This window comes from Perna viridis, chromosome 2 (genome assembly GCF_037379345.1).
Source record: "Perna viridis isolate PV_CMFRI_1.1 ecotype Kerala chromosome 2, ASM3737934v1, whole genome shotgun sequence".
Taxonomy (NCBI): domain Eukaryota; kingdom Metazoa; phylum Mollusca; class Bivalvia; order Mytilida; family Mytilidae; genus Perna; species Perna viridis.
Genome location: NC_142446.1, coordinates 34,772,868 through 34,790,002, shown reverse-complemented (window position 1 = coordinate 34,790,002; position 17,135 = coordinate 34,772,868). Strand labels below are relative to the sequence as shown.

Below are 17,135 nucleotides of genomic sequence, written 5' to 3'. Positions count from 1 at the left end.
CAGTTTTTGATTCTTGTTAAAAGAGTAGCATGAACAAAATTTCAAAGAAAACATGATGTAAAATAAAACTGTGATCATACATTTGCATGTTTCATATTATTTAGAACTGTTTTTTTTTTTTTTTTCTAATATGTATAAACTGAATGTCAATCTATATTACTGATCCAACTTCACACACATTTACAAATTTTGTTCTATTTCACCTTTTTCCCAAATTTTTAATCCTATCCAAAAATTAACTTTCATTTACATCCAAAAACTATATTAACAGAATATTTATCCTACGCTGTAATTATACTTAAATACATGTAAAACCAATTTCAGCATAAGAAAATAATTTCCTTGATGAACATAAGATTTTCAAAAACTAAACACTTTTGTCAATTTGAATTTTCCCGCCAAATTTACTTGGTCAAATCACTGTTAACTTTCTGTTTTATCAATGGTAAAATATTAATGACAGGATGGAGAATTTGACTGATGAGTATGTTAAATGGAACATATTAAATGCTTCTTGACACATTACTGCAAGAACTAAATTCCCTAAATGCAAATGTATTACTACATACCTTTCAAGTCTAAAAGGAGTCCCTCAAATCATCAGTTGATTTGAAAACTAGATATTTACTTTACCTGCAAAAATATTAGAATATTATTGAGCTCAATAATTGCAAGAAACATATTTTCTGATTATAACATAGGCACTGAATGATATATAAAAGAAATTACCTTTGGACTATATTTTTGTGCAGTGTTCAGAAATAGTAGGGAAGTTCCTGGTATCAGTCTTGTACTACATATTCCTGAGCGGGTGTACATCAAAACATGGAGGCTAAAAATATAGTGCACTTTCTTTTTGCCTTTTCCTGTTTTTGTTTCTTTGCAAATGATTATCATTTTTCATCAAAAGTACAGGGTAAATATCAAGCTATGACACAAAAAACAGTTTTTGAGGAAAAACAGTATTTTCATGAAAAATAATGCTTCAGAAAAGGGGTCTATTTTATGAACTCTAAATAAAAGTTAAAGTAGAAAAAGTCTATTTTTAGTTCGACCTGTCCTGGTATACCAAGGTTTTTTTTCTAAAATGGACCTAAAAATTATTTTTGACATTTCCTTAATGAAAAAACATGGTCACAAGTTAGATTGAAACTCCCTGTCAATTTTTTTTTTTAAATCATGAAAATTTAAGGTATACTGTAGAAGCCTATGGGGCAAAGAACACAAGACTGGGATCTCCTGTGACAGACCAGTGATCAAAAACCCAAAAAGCATTAGAGATGGAAACCTGAAAGAAAACCACAGGAAGGGATTTTCAAACATTGCCCAAAGAGTTTTTTCTTTCAAATTTATACCAAAACTAAAAAAGTTGAATTTTTAAACCTCTAAAAACTATAGAGCCCTCCACCATCTCTCTCAGAACAATGTGTTAACATTTCAAAAAGTTATAGATCGGATTAATTTTACTCTTGTTATTATAAATACTGATGACAACTGGGTGATACCATTATACCACCAAAACAAAATTAGTGGTTGTATGAAAATACCTTGGAGGTTTTTTCAAGGTGTTGTTGACTATGAAGTGTAGTATTTGCATGTAATTTGATAGTCAATCTTAAAATTAATGTACTTACCTCAAAGTAATTGATATAGAAAAACTATGTGTTTGCTAATCTCAAGTAATGAAAAAAAAACAAGTTGCAAGAAAAAGTTACCATGTAGTCGATGCCAAGCAGATAATTTATAAACAAAGGATTGTATTAAACAAGGGAAATAACTCAGTAAATAATCCTAGAAATATTGCCAAAGCAACAACAAGAAATACAGCGTGTACAGTTTATGCTGCAAATATTTATTTAACATATGAATACATACCATGTAAAGGCAACTACATGTATAAAAACAAAGTTGATATTTTAGAAATTCAAAGAATGCTGAAACAACTGTTTCCCACATTGAATGTGAATAGTATGAGCCATTTTAAGTGGTCTTCAGAATTTCAAAGGGACATTATCATCTGGAATGTGATAAATGGCACATGCCACCCTCTAATTCCATTTGTTGAAAAAAATATTACACTACAAAATAAATTACAAAGCAAACCAATTGGCCCCAAACTAATTTTTAAGAGGACAGAAAAAGGGTTTCTGGTACATTAATTTTTTCCAATTTTCTCAATATATTGATCATGATGTCACATTAACAGAACATGTGAAATGTCAGACTTAAAGACAAATCACACTATTGTTTATGCGCATTATATGCGCAAACTATTGTATCGTAGTTGATTTGTGACGTTGCTTTTTGCATAAAGTTAACAATTTATCTCCCTTTGACCATAGAAGCAATATGATGGCGAGGTTCAAGGGCTGCTTTAAAAAATCTTCGGTAAAAGAAAAGAAACTAAAATGTTCCAAGATACTACAAGGATAGAACAATGACAAATTTGTTTATGTCTTAATTCAGGGAAAGATGCTGAATAAATAGAACCATGGTCAAGAGGTGAAAGGAGAATAAATTAATTAAACCGCTGGAACTTTCTGGGCAATTGAAACGTGGTTGTAAAGATTGCGGTGATAAACTACTGTTTACTTATGTTGTATCAGAAACTCAAAGCGGACTTGGTTCCCTCATGTACATAATGTGCAATTGTGGATGTTTGAACGAACAAGAATTATTCAGGAAAGATTCACTATGATGCTTCAAAGTCGTTAAAAACCAGACCTATATTTGATATCAACTCTAAAGCAGCAATAGGTAATTAAAAGAATATATTTACAGTACATAGTTACAAAAATACATAAACTACCAACTTACTAATATTGAGACCCACAAGTATAGGTACTCTCTTACATGTAAAATTTCATACTTCACCAGCTGTTACACAATATTCTCTTTCTTTTGATCAGTAAAAATACTACTTCTAACTGTTGAAATGCTCCACGTTGATTTTATTTTACTATTCAGTGATCGCCACGTAAAAATCCAGATAATTTTTTTGTTATTGAAGTATTAATATAGCATTGCCTAAACTTAAATGATTAAGAATTATAACATGTTCATGCCGAGAGACGCAATCATGCAACCAGAAGAGTTTTATGTATATAATTAACACCTTTCTATATAAGATTTGTCCACATTCCCATTCCCATTCCAATCCAGTCATAGTTCCTTTTTCTTTGTTTTTTACAATATATACCCACATCCAACCAAGTTTTTGTATTGCCATTTTTAAAATATTCTATTTCTTGGAGCTCATAAAGACGTCCCGTCATTGACTGTATGGAGGATATGATGATGTAACGTCATCTGTTTTAACATAACATTTGGAAAAGGAAACGTCCAATTACCAAACAAAATTCTGAAGAAAATGGTATATAAATGTGATTAACTTTCTAATTTGATCGGTGACCCCTACTTTTTAAAGCATTTATACCATCAGCTAATGGATACCTTTTCATAGGGAAAGTTTGAATTATCAAAGATTTGTGAACTATTATTGGTTCATACCCAGAGGTTTCATCTCAGATGACATACCAAATGAACCGGAAGTAAAATCAGTTGAAGTAGATTTGTGCCTGCTCAAGAACTATAAGACCAATAGAGGGTATTCACTTATGTTTCTTTTTGGGAGCATTTAAATGTTTTTACTTAAAAAAATTCCAACAAATTATAAAATATAGAAAAAAAAGAAAAAAAAACAAAGTAAGCATGTTCACTAGATCTGTAAACAAAGATTTCATAATCTATATTTTTCAAGTTGGAGAAAAATAGTTTGCTACTGTGAATCTGTTACATGTATTTCTCCATCAATGCTATAACTGTTTAATCCTAAATTTAGAAATTCCATGCAGCAGAAGTATCATGTGATCACCAAAATAACATTAAATGTACAAGAACTGTGGTTTCAAATTAAATTAAAATTAGACATATCAATTGCTCCATTCAGTCGCTGCATGTAGGATATAACAACACTCAATTCCAATTTCTATCCTGATGACCTTTTCAGAATCCTAGGGTTTTTGCTTTCAAAATCATGAAAGGTGAAATCAGATTGGCTAGTCAGAATGGTCATCAGATAGTAGAGTGGAGTACATGAACTAGGGTTATTAGATCCTACATGTAGTGACTGATAGAACAATTGATTAATTTTAATTAGATTGCATGGTATTATTGTTTTTTATGGGATATCAATTTTGGTAGGTAGTGTGGGACCGACAAATAAAGATTCAGACCAATAGTCAAAGTGGCAGAAGCCTTTTCAAGCAGTTGCCATCCTATCACAGTTATTTATTTCAACTGAAAATCAATTGTTTAATAGCCCTACACAAAAATTTTTGCAACCTGAGTTTTGAAATGTCACTATTAACCATGAATACAATGTACTTGTAGACCGTAATGGTCTTCAATAGCGACTATCACCGTCATAGGATTTTTAGCATCTTTCCACCAGCAATGTAAGTGGTTATCAGCTAAAATTTGGCAAAAGTTAGAAAGATTAAAAGGAAAACACAATAGATCAAAGAAAAGTGCTACCAAATCAGCATAAAAATGTGTGAGTCTCAGTCACAGAATGGATGAGAATTGAAAATAATGTGCCTGAAATTTTCAGCTTGTCACCTCTATTTTAATCATTTTAGTGCTTTTAGTCCAAATTTCCTCTCTTGGTTCGGATGGAGCAGACGCAATTTTGAAAACCGGAATCTTAGAGAATATTTCATAATTCCAGTGAAAAATTACATGTCTGCTACCATTCCGTTCCAATAGTAACAAGCTCCACCTACACTCATCTCTCGATGCTTCACATGTATTACAATTCAAAATGTCCACTAAGCAGGGTCTCTCATGGAAAATGATCAAAATTTCAATAAAAAATGTGATTTTTGTAGCAAATATGGTATAATAAGCATAAAGGAAAATAACTAGTTACATGTAGGTGTGACATGCATAATTTCTACTTGAAAGTCTTTAGAAGCAGTTGAAGGGTGGTACTCAGTGGATCTACTGAATCTCCAACTTTTTGTATGGCACATCATTCTGACCCCAACCTGATATATCAATATCCAAATAAAAAAGAGGAGGTTTTTAGGGTCAGACTATTGTTCGGACTATTTAGGTTACAGACCACCAATTCAACCAATGAGCATTTGGAACGTACGCAAAAATAGTCCTACGCAGAAATTACCCCTGTTCCTCATAGTGCTGTGAAAAAAGTTCTCATCTTATTTAAAAAATTGAAACAGTTTCTGAAAGGAAAAACATTTCTGTACATTTTATAGGTGCATTTTGCTTCTTGTGATGTGAAGCCTAATCTCCATAATGATTTTTAAATATACCCCTATCTTGTGAAAACACTTGGATTTCCCATGCTATTTATAGACCCTTCACTTCCGGTGACCAGTACTGCACTGCAAGTCTGCTAACCCCACATGCCATTCTGAGGATTGTGAGCTGACATATGTAGAATCATGCTGATATATAGTCATCTGCAGGTTAAAGTTAAGGTAAAGTCCAGAGAAGCCATTGAATATTGTGAAATTAGCATAGAAGCCTATGGGAAGTGGAATTAGTGGTTTTTAGCCTTAAGTTGAAGCCATGACAAAATGAAAAGTTTCTTGAAATAGCTTTAAACTACTTGAAGATCTTGTTAACTTTGCCATGAGAGGAATACACTACAAAAATCCTTCAAAATATGCATTTTTTTAAGTTATAGGTCCAAATTATGGAAAATTGGTCTTTTTGGCTGATTTTTATGTCCTATCTTGTAAAAAGTGTAGAAAATTTAGTAAAAATATCAAATATTAAACTTTGAGGGCTATAGTTACCTAAATATGGTAGTAATAAGCACTTGAAATCAAGTTTTGTGTAGATTTGAGCAAAAATTAGGTTAGAAATGAGGAAAAACTCACTTTCATTACTGCGGTTAAGGCCATATAAGCATTCCCCTATGGCAACATGGAAAATCCATTATTGAGCACTTTTTTTGCTTTAGGTGCCCTTTACTGGTCATGTTTTAATGTGAAAACACTGTATTTACAAATTTAAAGCCAAATATATCACCTTTTGTGAAAATTTAAAGATTTAGGATTTTTGACATGTGATCAAGAAAAAGGGGGAGGCATGTCAGAAATAAATTTTTAAAAATAGACCAATTTCTCAGAAAATGATTACTTTTAAAACTATTTCTTCATTAATATTGTTAAAAAACAAGTTGTGATTGATATTTTTTATTTGAAAAGTCAGAAAAAGTTCTTTGCAAATATTTAATGCATTTCAGTATGGTAGAATATTTTCACTTTTTTGCTCGCACAACTTGGTTACCCTATATTTAAAAATCAAATATTTAAAAAAGTACTTGTCACATTTCACTGAAACTTTGCAAATGCATTCAGTATGTGTGTAGGAAGATACCTGTATAGTTATTTATTTTTTCTAAGACAAAAAGTGACTCTTTAGGTTACAGACCACCAATTCAACCAATGAGCATTTGGAACGTACGCAAAAATAGTCCTACGCAGAAATTACCCCTGTTCCTCATAGTGCTGTGAAAAAAGTTCTCATCTTATTTAAAAAATTGAAACAGTTTCTGAAAGGAAAAACATTTCTGTACATTTTATAGGTGCATTTTGCTTCTTGTGATGTGAAGCCTAATCTCCATAATGATTTTTAAATATACCCCTATCTTGTGAAAACACTTGGATTTCCCATGCTATTTATAGACCCTTCACTTCCGGTGACCAGTACTGCACTGCAAGTCTGCTAACCCCACATGCCATTCTGAGGATTGTGAGCTGACATATGTAGAATCATGCTGATATATAGTCATCTGCAGGTTAAAGTTAAGGTAAAGTCCAGAGAAGCCATTGAATATTGTGAAATTAGCATAGAAGCCTATGGGAAGTGGAATTAGTGGTTTTTAGCCTATAAATGACTTCTAAGTTAATATTAATATTAATTAGTTTGTCTAATTAAAGAGAATCAAACAATTATGACATAGAAGTATTTATCAAATATACAGTCCTACGGGACTAACAATCTTTACTGGACATGTCTGATGGCCAATTCACCTTGATAATCACATAAAAAATGCCTTAAGCGATTCTCAAAACCCATTGCTGTGTCATTAAACATAGGCTTGCGATCCATAGTCAAAGAGCATTTAAAACAAAGCACTATATAGCAAAGATAAAAGCGATTTATAATGGCTTCAAAATTAATGTGGGCATTTACCTGAAACTTTTTGCGATTAAGTTTATTGACTGTCTGTCTATATTAAAACCGGAGTCAAATCACTTCAGAGAGGTTTCTCGGCAGGGGAAAGCAACACCGATCCCTTAGACTATTTGATCTGTGTCTAAGGAAAGCTTTAAACATAAACTGAACTTTGGGAACATGTACTAGTAGAACATGTAGAAGGCAGAATGGATTTTGAAGATGATGACTGGTTTTTCGACTCCGTTAAGAAGTAAGTGATCAATCAGAGACAGAAATATACAAGTTTCTTATCTCTGTGTATTATATGTCTCTGGATCAATGATGCCATTGGATATTTGATAAGCATAACTTGCCATAAGGCTTTAAAAGACTATTGACAGTATTGTTATCAGAGATTTTTTTTAAAAAGTAGAACTGGTCAGCATGTTCAGTGGCGGATCCAGGGGTGCCCCCTAAGAAAATTGCCATGTTTAAAAATTGTTGAAAAAATTTTTCAAGATCCCATCACGGCATCAGAATGCAGGATTTGAGGTTTAAAACCACAATTTTTTTAGGGGGGAGAGGGAGGTAAGCCCCCAAACCCCTGTAGAAAATTCAGATCACTTCATGATCCTCACGGGTGGTACCCCCCCCCACTTACCTAAAACTCTGGGTACGCCACTGATGTTGGTTGTCTAAAATGAGCTCCTGATTTAAACAGACATATAATACACAGAGGTAAGAAACTTGTTAATAAGCCTGTTCTATTGATAAATTATCAGGCAGCCGAGAAAACGAGATTCCCTGACCTTTCCACTTATTAATGAAATTTCTTTTTCCCGTTTGAAGAAATGATCTGAAATAAATTGTAGCAGATGCCCAGAAGACGTAAAAATGGGTAACTGTAGATTTTATTTAATTATCTTGTGAAACCAAAAAAGTTGGTTAAATAGGTTACATGTAAATTGAAAATTATAAATTTTATAATTTTCTTTTTCTTAAAGAATCAGGGATAGGTAACTTGTTTTCAATATTTTATACTTCTTTTTTGTTTGTTTTGGTGGAAAGAAAAATATGGTATGAACATGAAGCAAAGATATTGAAGAATTGGAAACTGAAGGTTTTATTTCAATGTTCGCATGACTTTTTTCATTATGAGGTTTTTTTAAGTCAAACTGCAATTGTTATTTGTAAGTACAAGAATGTGTGTGTTAATATGACATTTCAGTTAATTACAAAATATATATTGTATATGCTTCAGATTTCTTGGATAGTTCTTTGTCAAACTTCATTTTCATATTTGTCATTTTGCTCCTAATGACCCTACATTTACTCCTACAACACATTCTGTTCCTTCATACCATTCTTCCATACCAATGGCACCAAGTCAGAAAATAGCTCAATTGCCAGGCTCTAACATTGCTGGAGTACAAATGACCCTAGTTTGTCTCCCAATACCCTTTTGACTTCAGAGAATTATCAGAACAAAAATAATTTTACATTGTGATGTAGTTAATCTTTTAGTTGAAGAAAAGCTCAGTTCGAAAAAAACAACATGAAGATATGTTATTTTCCTCAATGGCGTCTCAATACACCTATCGTAATATTAATTTATGTGATTGTGTTATCATTTACATGAAGTATCATCATTTTGCTGTATTTTATGGCTGTACAATAAATATTATGGTTATTGTTGTATTACTATTGAGGTTAGTACTTTCCCTTTACTTCTACAATGAAGGGTAATAACAAAATTAATGAACTGATAATGAAAGAGCTTGGAATTCTGTTCATCCATATTCATCCCAAAATGGGGCTGTTTGTCCATTCCTGTTTGACTGATAACTATAACTCATGCATTGGAGACAATCTCTAGAGTGTTTTTCTTTCATGTACACACACATTGCTGTTGAACTTAACAAGTACTTGCTACATTGTATTATCATGGTATACTCAAAACTTCTTTTAGGGATATTTATAACTTTAAGTACAATGTTTTTCTAATTGAATGGATTAGCTTGCGTTTTATTTTCATTGTTTTCCAATTTTTCATTTCAAAGTTATGGGACATTAGATGTCAGAAATGTGGTAGTGGTGTATCATATGCTTCAGTGCAACTGTTTGTATTGTATTTAAATTTGATTTGTAAAATCATTTTTTATTTATATTTGCAGTTACAAGAATCTGTTCATGTATAATCTTCAACATCCTGTTACATGTATGGATTGGGTGGATGAGAGAAGTATGTTTTTAATTTAGCAAGAGTTAATATGATTTTAGGCTATGCCTATGATGGACGGAGCTCAATGTAGTAAGCACCTCCGCACTTTCCCAATCTTCTACTTCCATGTTGACAAATTTCATCATATTCCACATATATAGGATGTTGCTGACACTCCGTTCATATTATACGCCCATCTGTCTAGATGGGATGTATTAATTGTATACCATCTGTTTTTATCTACATATATGTCCTTCTATTTGTCGTTCAGACTTTCGCACAATACATATAATTCAAAAATGCTGCCACCAGTTTTTTGAAACTTTGGTGAATTGTTTCTTTCTATTGATATGAGGTTCTTTTCCATTTTTTTAAAATATTTTTTTTATAAATTTCTGCTTTTTTCTTTTTTAAGTTATGGGACTATATTTGTACAACATTCTCGTTGGGACAATTTTGCGACTCAGTAATGGTTGCATTCTTTTTCATGAACTGTTTATGTTTTGAACTATTTAGTCTTTATTCATAAAAAGGGATTATTTCCCATAATTGCATGTATACTTCAACAGAATTTCATGACTGAATAAAAAATAGGAAGGCTAGATCTTGATCATGTTAACAATGACAAATAAACTCTTCATGGTGCACGTGCCCTGTATTTTAATGTCAAATTAAAATATTAGAGTTTAAATTGTTCACAATGGAGTCATTATGTCTCCATTTATTTTGTTTCAATGACAGATTTCATTCACGTTGTATCAGTAACTGCAGACATATATCAAAATCACACTGACATTGTGTTTCAACAAAATGTTTGATTTTTGATTTTTGTCCTTAATGTATTCAGTGTTTCACTTTTTCTTCTAAAATACATAGATCCAGTTAGAAATCTTGGAAAGGAGGGCACTTATATTTAAGTATAGTAAACAGGAGCTTACTCACACTATCAAATATGCAGCCTCATAAGTTCATTGTATGTGTATACTACTCAGTGCACCTGGTTCATGCTCCCAGTTTTTAGTTGAGTCAGAGTTGCTCATTTGCTTTTGTTACTTTGTATGTATTATTTTAGTTACTTTATGTTCTTTGTTGTGTATGTCTGTTTTCCATGTCTGGTCTTTGTCCCTAGATTACATTCTTTTGATTACCACTAGAACCTTGGTTCCCTTGATTACTCTTTCTGTGTACATTTGGTAAAGGAACCAAGCCACTGTGTACTAAACCCAAATCATAAGTGCACATCTTATACATCATTGTGACGTGGCTTATTCTTGGTTTATTTGTCATTCATTTTTTATTTGTTTCTAATAAATCTCTTTAGAATATTTGACAGATTTCAAATAGCATTTAGCATTTTCAGTCTATAGGAGACCAAAGTGAGGCCACACCCTAAAAAAGGACTTTTTTATTTTTGTTCCGATTTTGATTTTTTTTTTTATTAGCCCCTTCCTGCATTTTTCAACCAGATTTCAGATATCTCTTATGGGTTTTGATTTACAAGGAGCAAAAGGGGTAACATCTAAAAAAAAATGTTGTTTTTATTTTTTTGTCCAATTTTGATTTTTTTTAGTCATTGGATTCCTTATGTCTATTGCAATCAAATTTCAAAGCTGTATCAAGTTTAAATTGTTTGTTCAGGTTTCAACCACTGTTGCTGTTGCATAAAGCTGTGCTTGTGAAGCATTTTATTTTTATTTGATATTAAAAAACTGCTGTAATAATACTATGGATGCTTTTGTATCTGCAGTTATAGTATAATTACCTAGTTTTCTTCAAAAAGACTAACATTTCCAAGTATTTTCCAGGTTTAGTTGTTGTAACAAGCAGCTTGGATAGAAATGAAATTATAGAGTTGTCTCTTCCTGACAAACTAGTCGTAGGGAATACAGAAGATACGGTGAGTTTGAACATCCATTTTGTAAAATTTGGGATCCTTAGAATGCTTGGTCATCCTGCAATGTACTATGGAAAAGGAGGGAAACAGATTTTGTGTTTTGAAGAATATATATAATTCACACATTTTCTATTAGCCTTTCAGTTTTGGCAATCCTTTACAAAATAGCAGGCTCCTAATTTAAGAAAAAATATGCTTTAACTTTGGTTTTTGAAATAGAAAATCTAAATTGATTTGCAAGGGTTTTTAAGGAAGTAGACCAGGGTAAGGGACACAACTCTTACAAATCATTGGAATGTTTATATTTACCATTTTACATTAATCTCTTGTAAGCATCAAAGTAACTTAAATTAATTTCATTCTGTTTCAAAGGAAAGCTTGAAAGGCTTTGGTGAAATTAAATATGATACAAACATATCACTGATTTCAAGGGTAATGTCCCTTGCTCTATGTCTACCTCCTTAAATGAGCTTTTGCTTGTTCCTTCACAGTTTGAATTACAATCCACATTTTTTTCATGTTGAGATTAGGATACTTTCATTAAATACATGGATGCATAGCTTGAATTTATATATCATTGTTTCAGGGACTTATTAAGGACAGAGATTTCCACCAGGAGAATGGAGGGTTTAGTTCTAATAACATCTGTTGTATGAAACATATTCCACAGTCAAGGTGATTTATATTTTGCAGAAAATTATCTAGATGAACATTGTGACATTTAATTTAAAAGAGAAGTAGTAGCATTTGATGAGAACTTTTACCACTTACAGAAGCTACAAACAATATGCTTTTCCATAAACAGATGTAGCATAACTCATATCGCGGTATCTGGAGTAATAATTATAACAAACTATCTTTGGTATCTCAAGTTCATTGGGTAGCACAGTAACATGTGTGGAATGTTGTGAATTTGATCCCAATGATTCATACCAAATACTTTAAAACTAGTGCTTCTCCACTTAGCATGTGGCATATAAAAGATTGGTTGGCTAAGAGTTTAAATAATGTGGCTGAGTAGGGTGGCAAGCCTTCCTGCAGGTTTTTTCGTTTGTGACTTAGCACATTAAAAATCCAGCTGAACTTTCAGAGTTCAAAGTAGTGTCTTTTCAATTTTTTGTTGTTCTTGTCCTGAAATGCATGAAATATCTGTTATTTGATATTAAATCAATCTATTTTATATGCATCCTTATGGTACAATTCTACTTAACAAAAAGACAGGTCTGTACAAGTGAAGTTGAAAGTTCTGGTGTACAGGTATGGAATCTTGGCAGCTCAGAGTCAGGTAAGTACTATAAATTCAAGAATGGTTGTGAGGTTTTAATTTTTGCATAAAACATAACTGACTAAAAATGACAGAAATTAAACTTTGTAGTATGGAATTCTGAAAATCGCAAAAATTAAAAGTAAAGTGACTGAATGGCAAAATAGCTATAATTAATGCACACAAATATTTCAGAATTAATAGTAATGAAGTATGGATAATTTACATAGACTTACTATACATTGTAAAACACTTTGTAGTACATTGTATATCTTACAATAAGTTTATGATGTGCAGTTCTTGGCGGAATTTGGTTTTGTATTTATCTTGTGTATGATTACATTTTCCTAAGTAAGCACTTCAAATTTGAAAACAGTACACAATACTTAATCACTTTTACTAAAATTTTAATGTTTAATGGTAATGGTGACATGCTTTAAAGTCTGTATACAAATGATTTCCGAGTAAGCATCGCAAAGAAATAACTGATGTCATATGAAAATAAATTATTTCTATAGCCCCTCTCTATAGGTGATTTTTTTTTTAAATTGAAATTTGTATTCTTGCACATCTGTGACATAAATGTGATGTTAATTTAGTTTTTATTAAATGCTTAACTACAACAAATTCCAAACAATTGTGTACTTTACTTTTTTCAGATCTAATTTTACCAACTGCAGAATTCAAAGCACAGGAATCACCAAAACAAAAGAAAGGGTAAGGATGTAAATAGAAACAAAACATAGCCGACACAGTAAAATTTTGCTCTTTTTTACTTCTAAGTTTCTACATTTCTTTCAAGAAAATAACACATGGCACCCATTTTTATGGTTTCAATAAAGTTTTTTTCAAACGCAATTCCAAGTTTTCAATGCAGATTTTTTGAATGCCACTAAGTTATCAGTATTTGGCCAATCAGGAAAAAGAACTGCAGTCAGGTGACTTGCATTTCCATAGAAGAGCTTCCTTAAGGTCAAAGGATAAAAAGCGAAGTTATACCAACTGTGTCAGAAAAAAATGAAAGTGGAGATTTTATTCACATTGCTAGTCTGTTCTAAATATATTCAGATTACTTTAATCTATTGATAGGCTTGAGTTTCAGTCATTTAAGTACTACATGTATTGTGTGTAAGAATGAGGCAAAGGGTGGCATATCATAAGTGTCCATTTTTTTTTTTTTTTTTGCCTCAAATATAATACATCTAGGAAACAACTGAAAAGTTGTTTAAATTTACCCTGAAACATCTGCAATGTAGATATTTTTGACTGCTTAAAGAAAAAAGTGCATTTCAACTAAATTTGACCGATCAGTATCTTAAAAAGGCAAATTTTATGGTATGAAGTACTGGTATAAATACTTGTGTAATGTAATAAATTCTCTCTACAGTAATGAAATTCCCACACCCATCGTCTTCAACTGGATGTTGATATGACAAAAAATACCTGATCAATAAAATGTGCATCACAATGAACTTTAAAAATATTAAACACAAGATTAACAGTAGCTAGAGAACCCCAACCTTTCTCCCTACAACAAATTGCTAAAAACTACAGGATAAAACTTTAATAGTTCAAAGGATATTAAAAATACAATGTGAAAATAAGGAACATAACAACAACTATCACATGTAATAATAAATACAGGACTAATATCAGCTGTTGACATGCCAGTTCAAGACCTCAAGCTGATTAAAAGATTGTGCCTTTTACTTTGTAGTACATCAATAATAATCTTATTTTTTCATAATAGATTTTTTGTGCTGTGGTCATTTGTTTTTTTTTATTTCTGCAATACATTTATTGCAGAGAATTTTCCAAAATAGCTGTCTTTGAGCAGAAGCCATCATGTCTTGTGTTTGGATCTTGTTTGGAAAACCTATGTTTAGCAGATATTGAAGCAAAGTCTGTTATTGGCTTGAAAAATGTGGAAGGTATATTACAGCCTGTTGTAAAGAAAATTCTACATGGTTTTAAGAAATTAAAATATCTTTGACTGTAGATCATTAGTTTCCTTCCAATGTATAGATACATGTACATGTAATGTTTAAACTGAAACTTTTGAAATATTTGTTTATTGTGTACTCACAAATGGAAACAATCTGCTCTTGCCTACAAAAGTTTACCTTTAAATGAGTCTAATGACTGATGTTATCACATGATTTATTATTTGTAAAAAAAAATGATGTGCTACTTTTTCTCTTGAAAAGGTATACCTTGATAAGTCTTATTTTAGCCACTATTACTTTACTTTTTTTAATCAAAATTTCCTTCTTTCAGATTCCACAGAACATACTTCGATTAGTGTAATAGAGTTCTTAGATGAAAATACCTTATTGTGCTGTTGTGAAAAACTTGGAAATATCTCCTTAGTTGACCTTCGGGAAAAAGATCATAAAGATTATCCTATAAGCAAGACGAATTGCATGAATAAGACAGATGTAAAACCATGCTCTTATTGGACTATTGGTGTCACAAGTGATAAAGTATATCGACTGTCAGCATCTGGAGATATTGTTGTTTCTGATGTCAGGAATGGAACAGATAGTGTACTTAGTGAAGTTAGTACACAACTGCATTGTACAACCAATCATTGTAATATACAAGTTCAGGTCTGTATAATTACAGAATTTTTTTTGTTTCAAAGATTAATCAAAAATTGTTTATATCAATTGTACTATCTTGTGTTCATATTTCTTGTTTCTGGAAATAATTTCATATGATTTACCTGAAGGTTCAACTCGATTTAGTAGACCTCATCATGCCTGTTATAAATGTGTTATGTACAATGTATTGCAAAATTATTTGCCAAGGAATCAAATTATTGGTAGTCTGAGGATCAGGACCCTCAATTTCTAACCTTGGACGTTTCCTTCAATCTACACGTAACTCATTGACAGTTCATTGAGGATGGGGACTTTTGGTTTTCCTGTAGTTGACCAATGATTGAAGTCTTAGAATAGTCTAGGACCTTACACTTCTGATAGTAAATGTGGACTGCTGAAGTACTGTTTTGGAAGAATGCAAAACGTCCAGTATTAAGTGACTGAGTTTACATGTAATATAACTGCAGGCTTGATGACTTACATAAAATGATTTACTATAAGTTATATATTTATATTGAGGTCATTATTTTCATAGGCTTCATCACAACACAAAGATGTGGTGTCCATATCAGGTATGCTATATCTACAGATCAATAACCAGGAAAACAAGGGTAATAAAAAATTCCCAATATTGGTTATACTTCATGCATTAATTTTATCAATTGTGCACCCTGACTTATTTGATTATGAGCCCAGGACATTTCCTTAACTTCCATTGAGCAATACATATGACCACAAACATTAAAATTTCAGAGGCAAATACAAGGGATCCCTGGTTGGCCTAGGTACCACCTTTTTGAAATCTATTTTTTTTTTATTTGTTATACATGTATTTTATATACGTTTATGTTTAAACATTGAAAAATACTCAAAAAGCAATAATATTTCAATTAGAATATGATGCATTTTTTGCACTTTTTCTCAAAGAAATGATGGGTGCCTGGGTTTGGGCACATCTTAAGTAAATCTCTGGATCCTCCACTGAATTTAGAGTCAATTCTATTTTTCTAGATGCTGTCTGTTTTGGAGATGAATTATTTAGTTACATAAACCAAATCAGAAATAATTTCTGGCCAAGTCTAATGATAATTGTCAAGTCTTTTGTCATCAATTCATAAGTCAGAAACTTTAGATGGTGCACAGGGGCTTGTTCCAGCCCAACTAGTATGGTGATTCCAGATTTAGTGTTGCCTTGCTTCAGCTCATTTTTTTTTCAAAAAAAAACTCAACATATTACTATTTACTGTTCTGCAATCACTTAACAAATGCTGACTAATAAATAGACACAGGTACATATAGCACCATCAAATACTTCTAATTAAACTAAAACAAGGATTTTTAACTCCATATTTTTACAATTGCTTGGACCAAAAGTGATACTACTGTGACCTTGACATTGCTAAACAAACTGGGTTTGCTTGGTATTTATCTGGTTGTTTGTGATAAATTAGGAACACAAATTTTCCCATGTTTTCTAATGTCATTGTAGATCACAAGATAAAGTGCCAAGGAAACCTGGTTTGTCTAGGCCATGTCAAGGTGGCAGTAGTTCATCTAGTTTAACTTTATTGTAATTCCAGGTTTCGATGGGAATGTTTATGTCTATGACACCCACAGAACACCAACAGAAACTCTTGGCAGCTTTTACACAGAACCTATATTTACTCATGAAGGTCATGTGAGAAACTGTGATGACCATTCAGAAACTGTGAAGACTTTATGTCAGATGTGGCATTCATCTAATCCTGACTTGATTATATCAACTGCCAGTGATAGCTCTTTACATGCATGGGAGTATCATCTCCATAATTCATGATTCAATAAAATATTAAGAAATACATATACATGTATTCAAGTTACTTAATAATAGTTTCCATGTTCTAATGTTACAAGATCCTTGCCCTGCTTTCATACCAACCTTGACTTCTGTGCTGTTATTTGCCATAAGGCATAGACCAC

General features: G+C 31.9%; 2 protein-coding genes across 6 annotated transcripts in view; one reads left to right on the top strand and one right to left on the bottom strand.

The window, feature by feature from the left end:
- LOC148624802 (long-chain-fatty-acid--CoA ligase 4-like) overlaps positions 1–7,335 on the bottom strand; it is a 36,204-nt gene extending 28,869 nt beyond the window's left edge. Inside the window, exon 1 of one of the 3 annotated variants that reach the window (XM_088567702.1) lies at positions 7,231–7,335. The gene's annotated coding sequence lies outside the window, so the exon portion shown is untranslated. Of the gene's footprint in view, positions 1–569; positions 634–7,230 lie in introns of those variants that run through there. The other 2 variants (XM_088567700.1, XM_088567704.1) reach the window with 2 other exon arrangements.
- On the top strand, positions 7,324–17,135 carry LOC148624801 (integrator complex assembly factor WDR73-like). 3 transcript variants are annotated; one of them, XM_088567710.1, is made up of 10 exons: positions 7,324–7,465; positions 9,369–9,436; positions 11,221–11,312; positions 11,896–11,984; positions 12,527–12,594; positions 13,233–13,290; positions 14,380–14,504; positions 14,851–15,182; positions 15,712–15,748; positions 16,757–17,135. In XM_088567710.1, exons 1-10 carry the CDS (start codon positions 7,422–7,424, stop codon positions 16,990–16,992), a joined length of 1,149 nt encoding a protein of 382 aa, XP_088423836.1. In that variant the 5' UTR covers positions 7,324–7,421; the 3' UTR covers positions 16,993–17,135. The 3 variants fall into 3 exon arrangements, with proteins under 3 accessions (XP_088423836.1, XP_088423833.1, XP_088423835.1); XM_088567707.1 differs by having other exon boundaries at positions 15,712–15,787; XM_088567709.1 differs by lacking the exon at positions 7,324–7,465 and adding an exon at positions 8,030–8,092 and having other exon boundaries at positions 15,712–15,787.